The following is a 15313-nucleotide window of genomic DNA, read 5'->3' as shown; positions in this document are numbered from 1 at the left end:
GGGGAGGCTGTAGAGAGGCAGCTGAATAATCCCAGGGTTACCACACAGCCTCTGTTGGGGTGAGCCCAGGGTGTGAGGGAGCAGAGGTAGTCACCTCTCCCTGGGGAAGGACGGCTGTATACTCTGTCCCAGCGTGGACATGTGTCATGCCAACTTTCTTGTGAACGTGCTGCTATTTGAGTCACAGGCACAACGCTGTGCTCGTAGGTGGCAGGAGTTACGGAGCACACAGCAACTGAGTCTACAGCAGTTTTGTTTCTATGCTGACTATCAGGAAGTGACGTTTAATGCTGTTGTGGGCAGCAGTCACTGAGGTGAGGACTCGGGCTTAGGTGAAGGCTGCGTTCTGGTGTGAGGGAATGAGTGGTCAAGAAACCCTGGAATGCAAGGGAAACAGGAGTCCTGACCAGCACCTGTGCGTGTACTCTCTTCCTCTCAAGTGTGGAGGTTCACAACGTCCCTTCTAACGTGCCCGCTGCATCCCATCTCCTCAGTTCAACTCTCTTCCCAAATCTCTTTCCTTGCGATTCTGCAGCTCAGTATCCACCCTACGGCACTGCTGGTGTCCTGTGCACCTCACCCAAAATGTGTTGTGGGGATCCCACGGCCCCCAACCTCTTGGCAATGACATTCAAGGCCTTACCAACCTCACTCCAAGCCACCACTGCCACCCATCAACCACAAAGATCATGGCAAGTGCACCACGCTGCCCTCTGCGTGAGCACTTGCAACCGTCCCTTCTCTCCTGGTCATCTTTTGAGTCTACCATGTGCAGGCAGGACCTTTCGTTTGACTGGTGGTGTCAGAATTCAGACTCAGGAGACTGAGGAGAGAGTGGGCTGGGAGGACGTGGAGGCAGTGAGAGAAGGCAGAGTGGTTGTTTGCTTTTGAAGGAGTGACAGGAAGGAGGGGAGAGAAATGGGACGGCAGTTCCGAGGGAGCACATGGGGGCCCTGCAGCAGGGAGGCCCGGCTGGATGGCTCCCTAAGCGGAGGGAGCAGGCTTGAAGAGGATGGGGAGCTCAGGGGAAGGGCGAGCCTTTTAGGAAAGTGAGGGCTTGTCTTTTAGGGGCAGAGGAAGCAGTGTTGGGGGAGCGGTGGTTCTGATGTGTGTGGGGGGCGAGCGGGGGCCACTGGAGCAGCCTGGCTGCCCAGTAGCAGAGGTGAGCCCCTCTGGAGAGGGGCCTGGGGAAGGAGAGGGGCGCAGGCGCCGTGAAGTGAGGGGACCCCCAGGGAATGGGACCGGCTGTTAATAGACGGGGTGCCTGCAGAAGTGCCCGGGCCATGCCCCGCACAGACGGCTTCTCAGAAACAGCAGGAAAAAGCGCACCAGGTCAGGAGGAAGTTGGCTCACTAAGTTCTCATGGTACTCACCAGACACAGACACAGACTCCCACTTTCACTGGAAATTTTCAGCAGAAAAACATCAAATAGAGAGCCACAAAAATCAGAGGCCATACTTCAGTACAGAGAACCCCCAAGGCTGGGTTTTCTCTGATCGCGGGATCAGGGTGGATGAGACCACAGGCCTTCCTGCTGCAGGGGCCGTTCTCACCTCAGCAGAGTGCTTTTGAAAATCAAAATGCCTCACTGTGCTTCCTCAGTGCAGAGCCCCCGGGCTCAGCAGGAGACATTCTGGGGGTTCACGGAGCAGTGGAGGTCCAGGCGCCTGGCCCAACACGAGGCGACCACTTAGCTGCGGGTGAACTTGCCTTGCCGCCTCTGTCTGTCTTTTCAGAGCCCATGTGAATCCCAAGAATAAGAAACCCAGAGAGGCCACCACAGAGGGCGCTACTCAGGGTCAGTAATGGGCCTGAATCTGTGTGTGAGCATGCAGGAAAAGACCCAGGTTCTTGTCTCAAATAGTAACAGTACTAACAGCAGTAATAGTAACAAAGGCCGTAGTAACAGTAGTGACACTAGTAACATCAGCAGTAGTAACAAAGGTAGTACTAATAGTAGTACCAGCAGTAGCAACAGCAGTAATAGCAGTAGTAACAGCAGTAATAGCAGTAGCAACAGCAGTAATAGCAGTAGTAACAGCAGTGATAGCAGTAGCAACAGCAGTAATAGCAGTAGCAACAGCAGTAATAGCAGTAGTAACAGCAGTGAGCGTAGTAATTAGCAGTAACAGCACAGTAGGAACAGCAGGAACAGTAGTAATAGGAGCAGTAACAGTGGAGGGTAGTTTTCCAGTTAGAAATAACGATTTCTCTGAAACATGCCAGGAGCATTGCATAGCTCGATCACACGGCCGTGGGAACATGCTAGGTCAACAGGACGTCTGGGATGAGGTCTGAGCTGTTTGGGGTGAGGAAATGGATTATGAATGAAAAATCTAGCGATCCAAACTGTTTGCATTGGCCCTGAGAAAACGTCCTTGGGTGGGTCCCTTCTCAGTCGTGAACCGTCTACAGTTCCGTCCAGGCTTTCTGGACAGTATGTGTAAATGACAGATGGAAGGATGGATTTAGTTGTGACACGCTTTCCTCAGTTCCTGTACATGAAATAAAATACATCAGTCGTCTACATTTCTGCTAGTTCTGCCTTTGGAAATGGATTTGTGACATCTGAATATGCATCTTGAAGGAAACTGATTGAACTATTAGCCTCAAAACCAATGCTCTTCTTATAAAATGTGCCTCATCAGGTCCTAGAGAGGCTAGACAATCACCAAACCCCAAATTTAGATCAGTTGACAAAGCCCTTCACCAGCGGGCCCCCTCCCTTTCCTTGCTGTCACTGTCCTTCAGTGGAGGTCATGCGCGCAGGGCGTGTGGGGTGATGTGGGGCTCTGTGCATGGTGAAGACTGTGCCCTACGATTCCATGCTCGCCGTGGCTGCCTGGAGTGAGCCAAAGCCCACTCACCTGCAACCTGCCTTCAGATGTCTGAGACCGCGTCTCACTCCTCCCAGGTCACCTCCTGAACCACTTCCTCTGAAGTCTGCTTTTTGCCCCTCACGATCCCTTGGTGTCTCGTACACCCCTCAGTTTCCTCATCTGTCAAATGGTTACACAAGAGGACCTCCCTCGTGGGGTCAGTGCGTTGGGGAAATGAGTTAGTGCACACAAGGTCTTAGCCTGCCTGGTGTACAGAAGGTGCTCGCCCAACGTAAGTGACAATGATTATGATGGCCTTCGTCATCATCTAGTTGCTTATTTCTTGCTCTTTGTTAGACTGTGAGCTCCTTGCAAACTGGGTCTGCATCCTGTGACTTCCTGGAGCACAAACGTTTGTTGACCCAATGAAAGAACATACTAACCAACAAATGCATGAGGGGATGAGAGAATGAACCGCTGTACGTACTGCAAACACAAGCAACCCTTCCCAGTCTCTGCCTTTCCAGATGTGTGGGGAGTCCACGGGGGCAGGAGCTCGCACTCTGCCCAAAGGTCACCTCCTCAGAAAGCCCTCCGTGACTACCCAGCTAAGTGGGCACACTGCCCGGGCACTGTGCTACACCAGCCTGTGTTTTTCCTTCACAGCACACATCACGCTCCAGAGTCATGTTACTTCTCCAGTTCCCTTTGTGCTGCTTTGCTGTCTGTCTTTCACACCAGAACATAAACTCCACAGAGGTGGGTTCATTTCCACTCAAGCCAGAGTGCTCAAGGCCCCGCCCAGTGTGCTCAAGGCCCGGCCCAGAATGAACCCTCAACGAGTGTTTGCCTAATGAACAGATTCTCTATCCAAAGGAGACAAGGCGCCCTTGGGGAGACCTGCAGTCACAGCTAACTGACTGGAGAGCCTATTTGTTTGCGGGGGCCAGAATCTGGACCTGGTGAAGACTGCACCTGCACTTTCAAAACGGTGTCATCTTCTTTGCAAGCCCAAGACATCCATCAAATGCTTTCAACTTTGAGTTCTAATAAACAGTAACATGCTGCTTCTCACAAGCAGCTTCAAATAACGGAGTCTGCAATCACCTTCCATCCAATGTCTCCTGTTTGCAATCTGCAAATGGTGTTTAAAAATATACATGGCATTCATAGAATATTGCCTTTTGTGAGAAACCAAGTTGTTCACAAGAAGCAAATGCGTGTCTTGTATAGCATGTTCCGTGCTTCCATGTGTGTTGTGGTAATCACACACGCAGAAGGATGGTGTGTGTGCAAAGCTGTGAGCCCAAGTGGTGAAGATGCTGTTCCCCTAATGTGCTTTAACTATCTTCACACGCTCCTCTGGCAACACCCACGGGACAACGAAGTCTTCCATCTTTTTGGACGCAACACCCATTTCTTAATGTAAATTGACTGCTAGTATTTAATTGTTCTTTAATGGGATAGGCATAATTAGAGCCCCTGCCCCCAGTGTTTAGAGTGAAGTGAATAATAGGGCGTCTACTTACTGGCGCACACCCGAGTCTGGCGAGGGGGCTGCTGCTGGGACATCAGCATTTGCTGGGTGGGTGGCTGTGAAATGGACCTTCCCAGTGTACCCTGGGATATTTGCAGAGCTAAAGGAAAGAGTTAAAAGAGAGACAGAAAATGAAAATAGCGATTTGTGAAATCGTCATGGTCACCAGCACCCAAACATGAAAATATACAGGAGGGCACAGTCGAATGGTTCTGTCCTATATGAGGTCTGGAAATCGGGCTGCCAGACGGGCAGGGTGCAGGTGGGGCAGCCCGTGTATGTAGATAACAGCTCTCCTCCGGGACTGAAGAAACTGATTTCAGGTCCATGTTTTCTTATTATTTGAATTCCCTCAGATTTTATGTACGTGATTCACTGCTGAGCCTGTTCCCTAATGAAAGCAGATGTGTTCTTTACAAAACAGCAGACCTGAGCTACACACCCAACTCTGTGTGCCCACTCCAATATGAGTGGGTACACAAATGTGTGTTTAAATAACGTTTCTTTTTTGTCACCATTAATGTATTGATTTCATGTAATTTCCTGAAATTGTATAGATTTAAGTATGTTCAATTCCACGTACCCCTCTGCTTCCCTTCCCACCCGCCAGAGAGGGAAGAAGAGAAAAACACAGAATGTATGGGAGGGTTTTGGGGTGCAGATAGCGAGTCTGCAGACAGATATCCAGGAGAAACGATTCCATAGGTAGTTCAGAGGAGTGTCTCTGCCACATTTACAGTGTGTGACCGGGGGCAGGACCCCAGGCCCAGGCCCCAACTGCTGCTTAAGTCCTGTGGCCTTGACCTCAGCACTGGGGAAACTCAAGATTTAAACTGTATTTCAAGGAGCAAGAACACACTACATGCGGGTCACAAGGCTCACCCAGATAACACATCATTTCTGGAACTCAGCTCTTAGCATCGTTTCCGTTACGGCCTCCATCCATGGGGCCTGCTTTGGAGGGAGAAGGGGGGGGCACCGCCAGCGTGAACATGCACGCAGCAAGGAAAGGGGCGCATCAGGCTGCCACTGCCACTTGCTGGGGCTGCTGTTTGCCATCCCTGAGAGCACGACACCCCGCTGGCGGGGCCCCTTATCCTCCACTGATGCAGACAGCAGACTGCAGGGCCACCGCCGCACCTGTCGAAGGCTCGGGAATGGCTCCTCTGTGAGTCTCCTGGTCATAGCCATGTCATTCCCCACGTCCGACAAGCTGAGGACAGAGAAGAGCTCCAGGAACCATTTACACGAGGCGTAAATTTCAACATAAGGAGCTCTGGAAAGCTGCTCCTTATGGTGTCAAGTGACAGGCAGGTGACAGGCAAGGACAGGGGAACCGGGTGTGTGCTCAGGGTGAGGGCTCAATTTCACACCGCACGACTGTGCCCATCAGCTTTCAGATATGGACAGTTGACATATTCCCTTGGATGTCACAGTGCCTCCGCTACAAAAGGGGGTAAGACGACCAACATCCAGGATGTGGAAAAGTACAGTGAGGTTCTACTTGGGAAAGTGTCTGGTGGAAACACAGGTAGTGAGCAGCTCCCACTGCAACCCCGTGGGATCTTTCTATGCATCGACTATGTCCTATGTGAGGTCTGGAAATTGGGCTGTTGGTGTCTGAATGTTAGAGAAAAACCCAGGTACCAGGCAGGAGGTGCATGAGGAAGCCACATGCTCCTTCCCAGTGTGTCGGGCTCTAACTATGGGTAGTGACAAAACAGGGACAGCTGATGCTAACAAAGTGGGGGAGAACACAGCCAGGGCGGCAGGAGGAACAGTACAAGTGAATGGGTCTTGTGAGGCTAGGAACTCAGGCAGCTGAAGGGCAGGGGAGCCCACCAAACCCAGTACCATGCCGCCCGCCCACGCCCGACCCAGCTCCCGGACCAAGTGTGAGACTTCTGTCAGGTGGGGAAGCCGGTGGGTCTCGGCTCAGCCACCTGCATTGCACCACCACCCTCTGGGGTGCTCTGGGGTGACAGGGACTCAAGCAGCTTGCAAAGCTTCGCAGTTAGGTGCTCGACTAATTTAAGTGGAAATGCAAGATTTTAAAGAAATCAGAAATTTACAAAATAGGAATCCGGTAGGTGGAGAGTACAAAGTTTATCCAGCACAGGCAGCTGTCAAGATGTTAAAAGAGCGGTTTCCAAACTTTGCTGCACACTGAAATCCCATGGGGAATTTTAAAAGGCCTAACTCCCACCCCCAGCCATTCTGATTTAATTGGTATGGCGTGTGAGCTGGGAAACGGGGTTTTCAAAAGCTCTCTGGATAATTCTAGTGTGCACCGACCGGAGTTTGGAATTCTTTGAGAGCTCTGTTTTCAGGTTTGCTGGAAGGGCCTGGGTGAGAGATCAAGGCTGCCCAATCTGAGGCAGTGCCCTTCAGGGTTTCTTGGAATTTTCTTGAAGAAATGTCAGAGAGGTCACAAAAAAAGGGGCAAAATTATTGTGTATATCTCTCCCCCAAACATTCATTGAGGCCTGCAGGCATGGTGCAAAGGAAATCCCCTTCCTCTGTGTGGGAGGTGTTTTCCACTGGCCCTGGAACACCTGCACAGTTAAAATGCCTCTGAAGTCACCCCCTTCCATTAGGGCAGTTAAGAAGTCAAATGGCAGCAAGCTATTTGTCCATCGCGAGAAGGTCTTGGTACAAAACGTCACGCAGCTATCCGTGCCTTGTGCCCCACAGGCGACTGACGTCAAACGGTTTTATATACTCCATTATGATGACGGCATATCTAATAACAAACCATGAACCATTAGACTGAATTAGAGACAAGCTGCTTCGGCCTGGAAATGAAGTCGGTTACACGATCAACTGCCCAATACTTGAAAATGAAACTTGTCACCCATGCTGCTTCTAAATCTAACCATTTAACCCGTTTGCAGGACATCACAAGGGGACTTCTTTTTTCCATTTTAAGGGCCACATGGTAACCTTATATCAACAAGAGGACAGTCTGTGGGGACACTACAGACCGGTAGCTGGTAGGCAGCATTGTTTTTCAGGTGGAAGAAACAAACTTATTAAAGATACTGAAATGTGTATGCTTCAAAATGGATTTCCAGATGAGTTGCATGTTCAGATTTCCACCCCCCACACCCCAATTTAAAGAAAGTGAGAGAAGCAGGGGCCCATTTAAAGCTAAAAGAAGTCTCAGTTTTCGTCTTTGCTGTGCATCTCCTAGTCCTTTCAACAACTCTTGTATCCCAGGTCCCAAAATAAGCCTGACTTTTGTTCACTGCTAGGAAAATTTGAATAAATTATTGCCTGAGTTTACAACTAATTGGTTTTGCTCAACAATGCATAACAAAATAGACATTAAGTAACTTCAAACTATAAGAAAGTTTAGTAAATCAGTTAGAAAAGGGAGCACAGATGGTGTGTCATTAAAAGCTAAATAGAAAGTAAAGAACACAGAAAACCCTGCTACATGTAAAATGCCGGTCGAGTTTACACGGACTAGGACTTCAGTGTGTACAGAATGTCTCCGTCTGTACTGCAGATGTGACTCACACTGACGGGGTGTGTGCTGGACCCCAGGCACTGACACTTATGCGGTGCTGCCCGTTTAAATGCTTCCATGAGCTGACTTATTTCTCATAATACCCTGTGTCGTTGTGGTCCTGGTATCATAATGCCCGTTTTATAGATGCCAGACCTGAGGCTTTAGAGAAAGTCGAAGCAATGTGCTCAGAGCTAACTAAGCTGCCAAGTGGCAGAAATGATTCCAAACCAGGCCTGGACAGAGAGTGCCCACCTTGCTGGGGACGGCCCTGTGCCTCCCCGCTGGGACCCCCAGCCTGGTCAGCATGGCTCTGCGAGCTCAGCATGGACAGCATGTCTTCAGGCCGTGAATCCAAGTTCAAGTCAATTCTACTGTCTTTTATTGAGAGCTCTTCTGTGTCAGGTCCAGATTGAGACAGAAATCCAGCAGGCCGGGCTCCTGGCTGCATTTACATTAATGAGTAAAATGTCTAAATGCACATCTAGAGGTTTAAAGAACCCACGTCGGGCAAAGACCACTGGTGCAAAGTAAGGATGGGGCGTGTGAGAGACACAGAGAGAGGCGTCGGGGTGACTACCTGGCACAGTGCTGGGCAGTGCGGTTTGGGGAAGAGGGCGGAACGTGGGAGGGTATGCGAAGCAGAGAGGTCCAGGCTGGGCTTCTGGCCACTGGACGGAGCTGGGGCTGAGCTGCTGGGACTCAGCAGGTGGGGCCCAGCTCACGGGGACAAGGAAGGAGGGCCGTGTGAGCTTTGATTTGTCGGCTTCTATTATTCGGTGAGAAGTCCCAGGAGGCCAGAATCATTTTGGTCATTGGACTGTGTTTCTCTGAAATAATAAGGCGTTGTGGCCCCGAGGTCTGTGCAGGAATTACGGTTTTATTGTTATGATTCTCATTGTGGAGAGGATCTATTTTTTCTTCCACAGTTCTTAGACTCTTCGTCTCTTGTATTTGGAAGGGGCATAGAAATAACCCAACGGCTCCGTATTAGAGGCAGGGACCCCTCCCCGTTCTCCAGAGGCCACGGGCCAGTCCATGTGGGTTTAGGGCACGAGTTTGCCCAGTGGACTAGGAGTCTGTTCATGAAATGGGTGGTCTGGGGCCCTTACCTCATTTACTCCGGCCTCAGCTGCCTCTTCTGTAAAATGGGGATACAGCCTGTTCCGGCCCCAACACACCATTTTGAAAAACAGATAAAGCAGATGTGAGAGTTCTCCGAGCAGGCAGAAGTGTCGGGCTCATGTAAGGAACTTTTCTATTCACAGCCTCAGCCTTTAACCTTCTTTTAAAGGTGTAACACATCACACTGAGCTCTGGGAGGCCCCCTTCTTCCATTTTGGATCTTGGTCAGCATCTGCCTGGGGTCCATGTAGACAATTCCTCAGTATTTGCAAACGCTCCATTACAGACGTGACTGAGGGAAAGCAAGTAAACATGGAACCATGTGAAGCCCTGAAATAAAACACTGTAACCTAGTGGAACAGGCACAGGAGGAACTCAGCAGGTTTGGGAAAACGGGCAAGTGGTGTCTGGGAAGCACCAGGTGCGGGGCCCAAGGTGTGGGTTTGCGGCCAGCATCACTCCACCTGCTCTGTCATCTGGGCACAGCCGCTCTTGTCTCCGAACCAGCTCCGGCCAGACTGGGTGAGATGCACGTTCAGAAGATCCCATGTGGCTCCAGCATTTAGTTCAGCGCAAAAGAAACCATTTCCAGCAGTTCCCTCCATTTGCTTGGGAAAGGGCAGGGTGACACGCTTTTGGAGCCGGAAGTTGCTCAGTTCTGCTATTAACCATTGTGCCCGGTGGGTGCTTCGTGCCCGTGACTCACTAATTCCCAGCAGTTTGAAACTCCGTGGAACTGCACAGCAGTTACTGAAAGCAAACACACTTCTCTTCTGCCTGTTCATTAAGCTAAGGGTTGCAAAGAATATAACTCCTGTGTTGAAGAGAAGGACACAAAATCAGATTTGGAGGAAAAGGGGGATCCTTACGTTAGTCTTAAGTTTTTTGCTTGTCACAGATTGTAAGTGAGGGTGACTTTGTATCATTTTCAAAAAATCCTGGACAGTAAGTACCCTGATCTGTCAACGGGACACGTTTACTGAAGGGACAGAAAAGCTGTTTATCCTGAGATCCAAGATTTCCTGAACCCTAAACTAATTCTCCTGCTTCCTAAACGAGTCTGAACTTAGAAGTGAGGAACTTCACTGGAACCTACGGTCATATTTTGAGCTCTTTCATTTTAAATGCTTTTTAATAGCTGGGCCCACCTACCAAATTAGAAAATATTTTAATTGTAATGAAAAAACTCATGCAACAATTCTGTGTTTAGAGATTTGTTCTACAGAAATGAATGCAAAACTGTGCAAAGTTATGTGTAGCAGTTGTTCATTCCTGTATTGTTTACAAAAATATTAACCTAAAAATAAAGGGCCTTTCAAAGTGACAGGAGACAAGCATTTATTGAGATCTATAAGAATAGCTACTGACGACGTACTGATTCAGGTAGAAGCCCGAATAGTGTTCCCATGAGGAACAAAGGCCATGGGTGTTTCTGAGACAGGGAAGGGGGACAGTGACAACCACAGGAGGAAGACCCTGCTCCTGGTGCAGATAATGTGACAGAGATGCTGATTCTAAACTGTTTTTAATTTCCAGTCCGGTCGTCATCAGTCAGACGTTGTAGTATCTGCTTTCTTTTATCTTTGCAAATCTGTCTTTGGGCTACAATGTTGCTTTAGGCCCAGTCTAGAGGCTACTTCGCTGTTTTAACATTCCGAACTTTTTTGAGGCATAAGACGCACAAGACAGTTCCTCTGGGCGGCATCTCTGACTCCATTTAAAGTGGCTCCGTTTATTATTTTTTCACAGGAAAAATGTTTAATCAGTACTTGGTCCATGTAAACTATAACATAGCCTTGTGGTGAACGTCATGCAGCCATTAGGAAGATTTCCATAGCCCTGCACAGCGACAGGGAACATTTCCATTGCTTAGTTCAGCCTTACACCCCCACGTACGCGTAGGCACGCACACACAGCCATGTGCTTGGACGTACCTCTACATTACAGACAGTCGTGAACGCTTGGAGGGAAATTTTAGATTGGAAATATATCAAAAACATTGAATTGAAAATAAAAGAAATATTTTAGTTCTTACACTTTGAAAATATTTGAATTATTTTTACCATGGAAACATTTGAAAGGAAAAGAAGGTGCCTTGTGAGCTTCAAATGTGAGCTTTGAAGGTGACCATAAACAGCACAAACACTGGTTTTACTGTAAATTTATGCAATATTTTCAGAAAATGATTCAGCAATATGCTTCAGCACATTTATGCACTCTGACTCCATAATCCATTTCAAGGAGTCTCCTCTAATATTCCAAATCATGAAAAAGATTCATATAAAAAGTGTTTGATGACAACATTTATCATAACAAAAAAGGGAAAGAATTTTCATATGTAACCCAAATGACAGTACACCTACACAAATAAAAATTATGATGAGTTCTTAATAACATGTACCCCGGTGATGTTGTAATATCAAGACGGTAAAATGTTTACATGTGGTATGATCACAGCTATGTACATATACAAAAGCAACACTAAAAATGCATATGACAGATGAGAATATACCAAAAGCTTAATAATGGTTATGTTTTTGTGTGAGTGTGGTTATAACTTTATTATGAATTTTTCTGTACTATTTTCTATAATGATCAGATTCAGTTCTACAATAATATCTTGAAAACTATCTTTTAAACTATTAGTACGATCACCACCAGTTTAAAAAACATTGAGCATGTCAGATGACTTGGTGACCAAAAGACAAAATCAATGAGGAAAATTTGAAAAAGAGTCACCTTTTAGGGAAATTGATGATTCCTTCCCTGGAGCCACCTGCACTCAAGTCAGTGGCCCGGACTCGGAAACGGGCTTCTGTGGAAGGTGGGGGAGCAGCATGGTGAGCAACCCCCCTCCCAGGACCCCGTGTCATGAGTTATGAGAACCCTGAAGACAGTATCGCAAAGGTATTTCTCTGTAAAGACGTTAGGATGAGAAGGTAAAGGAAGAGTCCTATTTGTTTTTGGATAGGATGGCGCCCTATTCCTTTCTTGGCACAAAGTAAGTTTACTTGTTTCTGGGTTTTGGACTCCACGCAAATGACGTCACACTGTACTGCTTTTTAGCTCAACGCGGTATTAGAGAAACAGCACAATATTTTGCACAGAGATTCATATGTACGTGGTAAATGTATAAAGCACAGCAAACCAAAGGTGAGCACAGTCTGAGAGTGAGGACCTCGGTTGGGGCAGGGGCCCAGGCGAGGAGCGTGGGAGGAGAACGCAGGCAGTAAAAGACTATTCTTCAGCGAGGCGGGGATACACTGGCATTTCTTCTTCATTTTACTTTATATGTTACACATGACAGTACATACTTTTGTGTCTACCAGTATTTCATAATACATTGGAAAGCATTTCTTTGTGTTAAAACGGTAAGATTATGCTAAAAATTGAAACCTAATCACGACCTGGCTGCCCTCTAGTGGCCGTGTTGCACAAGTACAGTTAATGTCTTCGGGTCTTTTGCATGGTCCACTCATAATTTCACTTCCTTAAAAACAGAAATTAACAGCAAAATGAAGCAGAACGGTGTGTTTCCGAATTTGTTCAAATTAAACGGTAAATTTCAGATCAAATTCAAAAAATGCTGCCAGACTGCTCTTCACTGTCTTTGGAGAATGACCCAAGAGAATGTTTCAATTTGTTAGCAGGAATGTTTCATAAAACATTTCAAAATTCAAATACCCATTTCAAAGCAGAAGCATTATTAAAATTTTACTCCTGCAAAATATTTTTAAATTGGTTTATCCCCATGTCCTTCTTTTAAAATGTTTAGAATTACTGTTTCCCCCAAAGTAAGACCTAGCTGGACCATCAGCTCTAATGCGTCTTTTGGAGCAAAAATTAATATTTTTGAGCTGATGGTCCAACTAGGTCTTATTTTTGGGGAAACATGGTTGTTTCTCTTATGGGCACAGTAATTTTATTCTTTTTTTAAACAGAAAACAATTAACATTTTAAATACCACCATGATTCCCACTATGGCTTTGCATGAAATCTTCTGCATGTTCGTCAGTTGTTACAGAAACCCATGGTCCCATATCCATGACGGTTAGTGACTCAGTGGCATACTGGGAAGAGCACAGGACTTCAGCTGACAGCAGGTGTCCTGTGAGTCCTAGGAAGGCATTTCCAAGCCTCAGTATTCCCACTGGTAAAAGCAAATACGTGTCCATATCCAGGCACCCAAGGCAGTCAGTGCCTAAAACTGTAATGTCCTTTGTGACAATCTACAGTTATTTCAAGAAACAGGTATCTTTCTTCGTAAGCTAGGTTCAATAGCAGGCCATTGTTAGTTCCTTAATTAATAACAATGCCCATCACCATGTTTCATCCTTAATGATAAGGGAAGGGGGTAACTATAAGAGGAACTCACCGGCTTGCGGTTGTGTGAAGAATTGTAGAGTTCCGAGGCTTGGCCAGAGATGTGAGGTCCCCAAAAGGGTTGTCAATGTCTTCAGTATCTGTGGACTGCACATAACCACTGTCAGGGCGAAAAGAAAACATGTGTCTCCTTATAAGAAACAGAGAAGAACTAGGTAAACAATGTCCTGACTTCCAAAAGAAATTCCATTTGCCAAAAATAGATCAAAAACAGAAAATGCAAAAAATAAAAGGGGGGGAGCAGCATGATGATGGAACAATTTGCCTTAAAAAAAAAAAAAAAAGAGAGACTTTCTCTTTTTCAGAATAGGAGTTTCTAAGCTCTTGTGATCTTCAGTTTGGGCCAGAGTGAGAGTAACAGCTGTTTTGTGCTTTTGAGCAAAGGAACAGGAGACTCTGCAGCTCTGGAACAATGGGTTCACTGGCTGCTGGAGGGTGGCCTGGGGCAAGGCACAGGCTGGTATGTGCCCGAGAGAGCCGGGCTCCTGTGGAAACCTGGGCAGGTGCCCGGGATCCTGGGCAGCCAGCAACGTGCCTCAGGGGCCTGAGAGAAAGTGGAGTCTGTGTCAGTCAGAGTGTCCTTGGGTTGCTTCTGTGGCCATTGGTTGAAAGACTAGTCAACTCTGTCATACATCAGAAGAGGCAGCTGTCATGGGGGCGGGACAAAGACAAAACAGCCTGAGCGCTCCATTGTCTTGATTTCCTTTGTTCCCGGAGGCTATGATCATAGTGTTTGTGATCCCCCAAAATTCCTATGTTGAACTTCTAATGCCCAAGGTGATGGTGTGAGGTGGTGGGAGGTGTGGAGGTCATGAGGGAGCAGCCATTGTTCATGGGATTAGTGCCCTTACAGAAGGGACCCCAGGGCTCCCTCACCCCTTCCACCATGTCAAGATACAGTGAGAAACCTGTGACGCAGCGGAGGGCCCTTCCCCGAGCATGCTGGTGCCAGACTCCAGAACTGTGAGAAACAAACGCCTGTTGTGTATGAGCCGCCCAGAGTGTGGGGCTCAGGCTGTGATCACTGCCTGAACGGACTAGCACGCAAGGTTCTTCTTCGGGCTAAAGCAGAGCAGACTCTTTAGTGGTGGACGCCACGCTCCTTTGCCCCCCACGGAAAGCCGAAGCCGCACTGAAGTTGACACACGTGGGCGGCTACATTTCTGGCACGTCAGTGTTGGTGAGTGCATCGTATTTCCCGCACCACAGATAAAAGTCTTTCTCGTGGGCAACACCCTATACTATTAGGTTGGTGCAAAAGTAATTGTGGTTTTTGCAATTACTTTTAAACTGCAATTACTTTTGCACCAAACTAATATTAGCATGCAAGGTATTTTATTTCATAGAATAACCAGTTTGGGAAAACATAAAAATACCACACCCCTTTCTTTTATTAAAATCTTGAACAAATCTTTGATGAATATCCTCACATCCCATGGGTACTGTGCTAGGAAAACTTTAGAAATCTGTCAGAAAGCATAAATTGTAGTAAAAAGTGAATTACAAACAGGAGTGAGTTGAAAGTAAACTACAATTTAGGTGTCAATCTAGTAATTTCCAAAACATTAAAAAAACATTACGTACGTGTAGAGAGGAATGTATTTGCTTCGAGAACTTGGACTCACACTGAGAAAAAGAAAAAATATGCGCAATTGAGTTATTCACATTAACTAAATAAACATCAAGTCATTACAGTATTTCTCTTATTAAAATAACAACAGCAAAATCTTCAGAGACATCTCATAGGGATTGGCCTCCGAAAGTTTGGAGTCTTAAACAGAAAGGATTTCAAGATGTAGTTTTAAGTGAGAGAAACGCCCCCAAACTCACACGGACACGTATGTCTGTTGACTCGCATGCTTTTAGCGCTGCCTCAAACCTCTCCTCATGGATTGCCCTCTGGCTGCATGCTTCCTCAGGGATTAGACGTGCCATAG

General features: G+C 47.1%; 1 protein-coding gene across 4 annotated transcripts in view; it reads right to left on the bottom strand.

Moving 5' to 3' along the window:
- The window catches only part of SPMIP7 (sperm microtubule inner protein 7), a 28889-nt gene that overhangs the window by 2532 nt on the left and 11044 nt on the right, over positions 1 to 15313 (bottom strand). Inside the window, exons 6-8 of one of the 4 annotated variants that reach the window (XM_019731601.3) lie at positions 14961 to 15002; positions 13369 to 13476; positions 4350 to 4457 (exon numbers count right to left, since the gene is read on the bottom strand). In XM_019731601.3, coding sequence (XP_019587160.2) covers positions 4350 to 4457; positions 13369 to 13476; positions 14961 to 15002 — 258 coding nt within the window. Of the gene's footprint in view, positions 1 to 4349; positions 4458 to 7793; positions 9808 to 11278; positions 13111 to 13368; positions 13477 to 14960; positions 15003 to 15313 lie in introns of those variants that run through there. The other 3 variants (XM_074341059.2, XM_074341058.2, XM_074341060.2) reach the window with 3 other exon arrangements.

This window comes from Rhinolophus sinicus, chromosome 4, assembly GCF_057876585.1.
Source record: "Rhinolophus sinicus isolate RSI-liver-muscle chromosome 4, RSI-T2T, whole genome shotgun sequence".
Classification (NCBI taxonomy): domain Eukaryota; kingdom Metazoa; phylum Chordata; class Mammalia; order Chiroptera; family Rhinolophidae; genus Rhinolophus; species Rhinolophus sinicus.
The sequence above is the reverse complement of the archived record's forward strand: the minus strand, read 5'-3'. Positions and strand labels throughout refer to the sequence as shown.